At 34.2% G+C, this 7639-nt stretch overlaps 1 protein-coding gene and 1 long non-coding RNA gene across 2 annotated transcripts; both read right to left on the minus strand.

Moving 5' to 3' along the window:
* Positions 1–4962: 4962 nt before the first annotated feature.
* On the minus strand, positions 4963–6149 carry LOC149183605 (uncharacterized). Its single transcript, XR_016257712.1, has 3 exons — positions 5792–6149; positions 5527–5574; positions 4963–5360 (listed from the first exon to the last, which is right to left on the minus strand). It is a non-coding gene; the product is annotated as an uncharacterized LOC149183605 (long non-coding RNA).
* Positions 6150–6232: 83 nt separating this feature from the next.
* On the minus strand, positions 6233–7234 carry LOC149183606 (uncharacterized). Its single transcript, XM_089418770.1, has 2 exons — positions 7030–7234; positions 6233–6836 (listed from the first exon to the last, which is right to left on the minus strand). Exons 1-2 carry the CDS (start codon positions 7174–7176, stop codon positions 6501–6503), a joined length of 483 nt encoding a protein of 160 aa, XP_089274896.1. The 5' UTR covers positions 7177–7234; the 3' UTR covers positions 6233–6500.
* Between the last annotated feature and the right edge of the window lie 405 nt (positions 7235–7639).

Genomic DNA, 7639 nt, shown 5'->3' on the forward strand with positions numbered 1-7639 from the left:
TCCTGGGAAGTCCTGGTTATCGGGTGCAAGCCCCGGAAGTGATGATTGATGCTATGTGATTCATTTCACTAGTTTCAATCTCACTTCTTCACCCCTGTGAGCATCACCTGATGCAATGAGTGCTAAGTGAACTATTCAAAAATCATGAGAAATTAGTCAATTTCGACTACCTCTCATGGAAATGGTCATACGTTAATGACTTACTTAACGCAGTTGAATCCAAAAAATGATATCTAGTAAATATATATACTCTATCTCTTTATAAATTTCACCTATAACCTTTTAGAAAATAGCACATGTTCTTAACTATTATACCTACTCAAATTATATATATATATATATATATATATATATATATATATATATATATATATAAACTCACATTATAAATATTACAAGTACAATTTTATATATAATAAAAAAATAATTTATAAATTTTATTTTCGTGAATATAAAAATAAAAAACGTCATCTTAAAATACCAACTTATAAAATAAGCTTATTATACTTACATTGCTTCTAATTATTGACCACCACCTTTTGGAAAATAAGAGATGGAACAAATGTAAAAAATGGTTCTCACAAATGGGAAGGATAGGAAATCGGATGCCATATGCCTCCTCAACTATTATATAAACTCATAAATGATGTGGAGCATTCAGGCCTTAGTCAGCAATCTGATGGCATGATCACATGTTGTGACTAACAAGGGATTGAAAGATAAGAGATTGGTTAATTTTATTTATTTAAATGTCTGAGAGTGTTTATTTATTGTAAAATATGATAAAAAGGGTATAGTGGTTGATTGATCCTCCCTGTGTGGAGATCAGGCCAAATAGTTAGATTTATTTGGTTTGAATAGGATACGAGGGATTTGAAAGCTTGATTTAGCATTTGTTTAGAAAAGAGTGGAGTTAAAGAGACTTTTTAGGAGAGAGTGAGATATTTCTAGATCTGAACCATAATTGATTCATGAATCCACTTTTGTGTAAATTGCGATCTTTTTTTATAATTCAAGAGTTAGCGAGAGAGAATCTAGAAGAGCGAGGGTGTGATTCTAAGCTTACAGGCATATTGTAATCAGAGGCCATTTACATGAGAAGATCAAGCCAGAGACAGAGAAATTGTATAATTAGGTGTTTTATATATATATAATGATTGGTTCTAAACTATATGTGTGAAATTTGTGTATTGAATGTTAAAGTCATGTAGGGATCGAAGTATTTTGTATAATATGCATGTGCACGCAGAGTCTAGATGAAAGATAGAGGAGAAGAATAGAGAAGAATGAGATGGATTGTTGAATCTATTTGAAGAACCAAGTAATGTTTTGGAGGGACATTAATTAAAGAGCCTGCAGAGTTAAGCTCAGGAGGGAGTCGCATCGCATAATGGCAGAAGGATGAGGAAACCTAGAATAAACCAAAACACAGAGAAATCATTGAAGAGTGGCATAAAAACCAAGTGAAGAGAAGTGAAGTGCTAATGCTCATCAACCGTTGGATCTTTACGATCAACGGTCAGGATTAGATCGCAAGAGCGGAGTGGAGTTTAATATCGCATTGGAGGAAAACAATGGGAACAAAGAACCTCAGCCTCAAGCCTAAGCGATTGTGATAAGGCGATGAAGCGTGGACCGTTGGATCACATAGTTGATCAACGACGGAGATCAAATCATTGATCGCACTTCAGAAAGATGTTAAGTAGCGAAGGCGGTTTTCAACGGTGGTAAGTGGATTATCGGGTGGCCTCAAAAGCTGTAAGCAGTTTCCAGAAACCGGACCCGATGAGGTTATGAGTCGTGATTTAATTGAATTGAAATCTAGGAGTGATCGGACCGTCCGTCAAATGGACGATCGGATGGATATCAAGTGCAAACATGCATGAAGGTTAATTCCAAATCTGGACCCGATGGGTTTTATACAACGGATTTAATTCCATTTGAGTTCTGGCCTTAAGCTTTCAAAACGGGTTTCCGTGTGTTTCTGTGTAATGTGGAGTTCAGAGGAATAGCATTGTAGAAAGGCTGGAAGGTGCGGACCCGCCGATAATTATGATTGCGGGTGTAATTATTTTGAAGTCCGGCTTATGTGTGTTGAGCGGGTTTTCCCATGTATTCCAAAAAAGTTGTATAGCCAGGTTTTTAAGGCAACAGTGCATTAACAACACTTCCGATAGATGATTGTGGGCATAACCATAAGTCCACGATCGATAGTTGATATATGAAAAGGGAATTGCCTTGTGATCTGCTTCCCTACATCAATAAACTAATAAATCTTTACAATAATCAAGATTCCATCCCAAACTATATGCTCAAATCCACAAATTTAGCACACTACACCCACTTTATCAGCTTGGTAATTTGGAATGAGAAAGTTAAATATAATTTCAAAATCATTATATGTTGACCAAAAGGAGCAAAAAACAACTATTATAGTGTATGAATCACAAATGATCGTAATTAGAAACAAGAGCACATTTTTCGATTAATTTTCGACCATTCACATTTTCAAAGCACTAAGGTCAAAGGCAAAGCAATAGACCAACTATGAAATTCAAACAGATCCATGTCTCCTTCAATTTGAGCATATTATCGACGAAGTTTGCACATCTCATTCAAAACGTTTACTCTGAATCCATGGATGCTGACGTGGAACTATTTATGGTAAACAATCCTCATAATGAGTCAAAGTTTTCATCTATAGATAATGTTTTTTTTTTTAATCTTTAAGGTAGACTTATTTATGCTACTATTAAGAGAGGTGCACCAGAATCGTAACTTTTTTATACATATTATTCTAAAAGTTGTTTCGTTATTTATAAGTATTTTATTGATAAAATAATTGAATAATTATTTTTAATAAAATTCTATATAAACAATATTTACATTAATATATAATTTTGACTTAATTTTTTCTATATAATAATAGTAATAATAATAATCTAATTTTAGAGTTATTGTCAAGTTTGATACCAAATTTCTATGAAACCTTTTTGTTTATGAGATAAGCAATCCACATTTACATGAAGATTTGACTACTAAAATCTACATAAATGTACATACTCTATCCTTATGGATTTAACTTATTCAAAACGTTTACTCTGACTCCATGGAATCTGAGGTAAAACTATTTATGGTAAACAGTGCTCATGATGAGCCAAAGTTTTGATGCTTTATCTATATATAATTTTTTGTTTATCTTTAAGCCTTGCTTAAAGGTAGACTTATTTATGCTACTATTAAGAGACGTGCACTGGAATCGTAACGTTTTTTACATATTCTTTTTAAAGTTGTTACGTGGTGGTTTATAAGTATTTTATTAATTTTCTTCTATATAATTGTATATAAACAATATCTACATCAATATATAATTTTGGCTTAATGTCTTCTATATAATAATAGTCTAATTTTAAAGTCATGTCTAAGTTAGAGACAAAATTTTTATATGAGAACTCTTTGTTTGTAGCATAAGGGATCCACGTTTGCATGAGGATTTCATTACTAAAATCTATGTGAGTGTACACACTCTACCTCTATAGATTTAACTCGTAATCTTTTCAGAAAAAAAAAACACATACTCTTAATCATTAAACCCACTCAAATTATATATATATATATATATATATATATCACATTATAAATAATATAATTCAATTATATATATACTAAAAGAAACAATTAAAAATTTCCTTATTTTCATGAATATAAAACCAAAAACAAGAGTTAAAGTATCAACTCATAACATAAACTTATCTTAATTATCAACAATTTCTCACAAGATGTATGGACAAAATAATTTCCTTGATTTACGTGCATTTCAGCATTCATAGAAATTGTGTGTACTCTGTGAAAAAGCAATTCCAATATAACACCTAGCCTCCACTGGATAAGTTTTTGGTTATACAACTTATTTGACTTCTTATTCAGGACAAGGGCAGCTGCGTAGCGGTAGTCCCTGCCGTATTGCCAATAAACACTAAACAATTATGCCAATAAACACTAAACAATTATAAAATGAGTATTTAGGAGTAAACACTAAACAATTATAAAATGAGTATTTAGGAGTTTTGACAGTTGCTCATTCCTGTATTGGTTTTTCTTTTAAACAATGGATTTGATTGGGCACATATTTGAACTCTTCAATAGTGTTTTCAGCTTCCCAATCTTTCTTCCAGCTAGGCTCTACCTTCTGAATTATTGGATTTCCCTTTCAAAAGTGTGAACATACTTAGCTTCCTTTATCTTTTCACATCTCTTCAATAGTGTTTTCAACTTCCCAATCTTTCTTCCAGCTAGGCTCTACCTTCTGAATTATTGGATTTCCCTTTCAAAAGTGTGAACATTCTTAGCTTCCTTTATCTTTTCACATCTCTTCACATTAGTACTTATTGAATTCTCAACGATAGTAATGGTTGTTAAGTCAACCTATAATTAAACATTGTAAGAATCATAAAAGTGGATATACGCCATCTGTAAGGACACTTGGTCTCACCATAGAGCACCAATTGCTCATCATGAAAACTCAACAAATAAAGAAATAAATCTGAATTGGAATTGAAATGTTTAAATGTGATGATCTATTTAGGGTTAATATAAATGAAAAACTCGTACCAATAAATACCAAACCTTAAAAAAATGTTAAAACAAAAGGAATTTACGCTTCATCGTTTTTCACCAACAAAATTACCAAAAAAATATGGGTTAAAAAATAGATCTCATGTTTAGTATATAGATTAAATTCCATAAGACAAACCTCTTGTTACTACTTGATGTCAATCTTATTTGAATATATAATGTCATTTATTTAATCAACAGAGCTAGTAGAAGCTTGCAAATGAAATGTATAAGAAGATCATGCCTACAACTAAAAACATTTCATGTTTGTGTTGGCCTAATATAAACAAACACTTCATATCAAAATACAAGCGGTGCTAGGAAATTGAATTTTTGCTTCAAATGCTATCACTATTGAAAGACCTATAATTTGCATTTAGTAAACGCATAGAGATACAATCATCCTTAGTACATAAAACTAAGTCCTGGGAGCTCTGATTCCAGAATTCAAAGACCAACCAGCAGAACCAGAAAGACATAACAAAAAAGCGACAACCACCTTGATATCTAGAATTGAATCGAAATCTAAGGCAAGGAAAACTATGCTCCCAGGAAATCCATGCAAGTTTTCAAAAGCTTCAACACTAAGCATAACCTCCGCCACCACCAATGCATCTATCTGAGGAAATCCATTAACTATATCCACCAAGCTTTTGTTGTCTGCCATGACGAATGGAGAATCCCTAGGCATAGGTATGCACCTTTATGAGGAAATTCATTAGCTCTCTCTGCCAAGTTTTTGTTTTCTGCCACAACAAATGCGGGAATCTCTCGGATTAATTTCAACAGAATTTCAATTGAATTGAACTAAGCAGGCCTAACTACCATGCATTATCTTCAACAAGAATTTCAATTGGATTCAACTAGGGGAGCCACGGGCCTAACTATCTAATTGCATTAACTTCAACTTACACCCATTTTCCCCAGGAACCTCCGTGAGTTGGGTATCAGAGAGCTCACCTGAAATCAAAATTGTAAATAAATATCAACTAGAATTTCAATAAAATTGCGAATGATAATCAAGTATAGCTTGCATTAATTTCAAGAATTTCAATTGAATTCAACTAAGCCAGCTACATGGCCCTAAGTATCTTGCATAATTTCAACTATCCATAGCTTTTTAAACGATCCATAGTTTCTAGTGCTACAAGTTAATATAATGATAATGATAATATACCTGTTGGTTGGACTGCCATCAGAGGGTGGGTACCGAGAGGGAGAAGCAGAAGCAAAGAAAAGATAGCAAGTCGCGCTTGATATTTCATCTCGTTACACGCAAATCCGATGGCTTCTCCTTACTTGGGATGGATCAGAACCGTCTTTCAGGAATGATACGTTAGAGAGGGTTTAACATTTAATAAATATATTTTCTCAACCTGAAAGTAAAATCTGTTACGATATTACATATATAGAATCTCTTACGATATGACAGATATCTGTATTCTGGTATATTGTTAGAATTCATATCTTTTAATATTCTGGTATATGGCACATCTCTATATTCTAGTATGTTCTTTCAGACCTCTTGCAACAAGTGGAACAGAGTGTTCTGTTAGACATTTTGCATAAAACACCTGTACTACATGCAGAAATTGTCACGTACAAAAAAAATTGACAATTGAATTAATTACAAAAAACTTGTGGGCCTATGATTTTACCACTTGTCTACCCCTGTGGACTCACAACCTTACTACTTGTCCCTCCTTGTGACAACCCAACGCCCAACATGCACTATGACAACTCAACGCCCAAGGTGCTCTATGCTATTTCTCCGTAACTATTCATGTAAATAGGTAACAGGTAGCATGCATGGAAATTGGAATGAAATAAATAGAGCACCGGTTCAACCACTGAAATTTCCTAACCAGATATCCTCTGAACGCTGTTTATATCTTGGTCGCCGCCCAAAGTTCTCTTGGATTTACTTCCCAAAGTTCTCTTGCATTTAATTCCCGCTGGTTCGAAGGTCGGGTCAGACAAACAACTTGAGCAGCGGCTTGAGCAGATGCAACTGCAGCTTCTGCAATGGCTGCGGTCGCTACAGCCATAGCAATGGCATGTTTCTCAACATTTCCAGTTATAGGTGCGACCTCATCTTGGCTACTGGTAGTCTTTTCCTTTGGATGAAAATCATCAACATCTGAAGCTGCCTTTTCATGGCAGTCATGGTGTGAAGATTTCCCAAAAGCCCATTTACGCTTCTCTTTTGGGGCTTTTTTTTCCTGGACACAAAAAGATCATTAGCATTTGATAAAGTATTTTCTTCAAAACATGAGAGCCCTCAAATGAAACCAGGTCTCAAGGCAGGAGCAAAAGCTCTCAGTGCCTACCTTTTCTTCTTTGCCTGCATCAAGTTCTTCACCTTTAACTTTGGAGGAAAAATTAGAGGCAGAAGCAAAAGCTATTAGTGCCTACCTTTTCTTCTTTGCCTGCATCAAGTTCTTCACCTTTAACTTTGGAGGAAAAATTAGATTTCTTTGAATCGTTGGATTCAGAATCCTTGGCATGTGATCTAAAAGCCCTTTTCACGGCTGTGAACCATGACCCCCCTTTCTTCCCCATACTAGTGCATTAATATTTCTTTCCTACAACATCCGCCTAAAAAATATATTTCTGTAGATCTCTGTAGGAAAAAAATACGAACTTCAGAAATAAACACAAGAAAACAATCATAAACAGTTAAAGCTTATTCAACCGTTAAATTTCAATAGTGTTCAAAATACAGACCCAACTGGTACTTCTTGTGGCAGAAAATCTCACAATGTTTGCTGCATAGTCATAATAGCTCACAAGGTTGCTAAAAATTCTGTGAGAGGCTATTATATTACCTGAGCCTTGAAGTTATTTGTTTCAACGCGGTACGCTCTCAAAGGTAGCCATTCCATGGAAAATATAAAGTAGACCAGCCCACCAATATAGAAATGATGAGGAAATAATACCGGCCCACCAATATAGAAATGATGAGGAAATAATACCGTGTAGAGCAAACCCACAATGGAACTTACGGGTAATCACAATGGAACTT

Source organism: Pinus tabuliformis, chromosome 3_2 (assembly GCF_031772625.1).
Source record: "Pinus tabuliformis cultivar Carrire ecotype Pingquan chromosome 3_2, CPIR1, whole genome shotgun sequence".
Classification (NCBI taxonomy): domain Eukaryota; kingdom Viridiplantae; phylum Streptophyta; class Pinopsida; order Pinales; family Pinaceae; genus Pinus; species Pinus tabuliformis.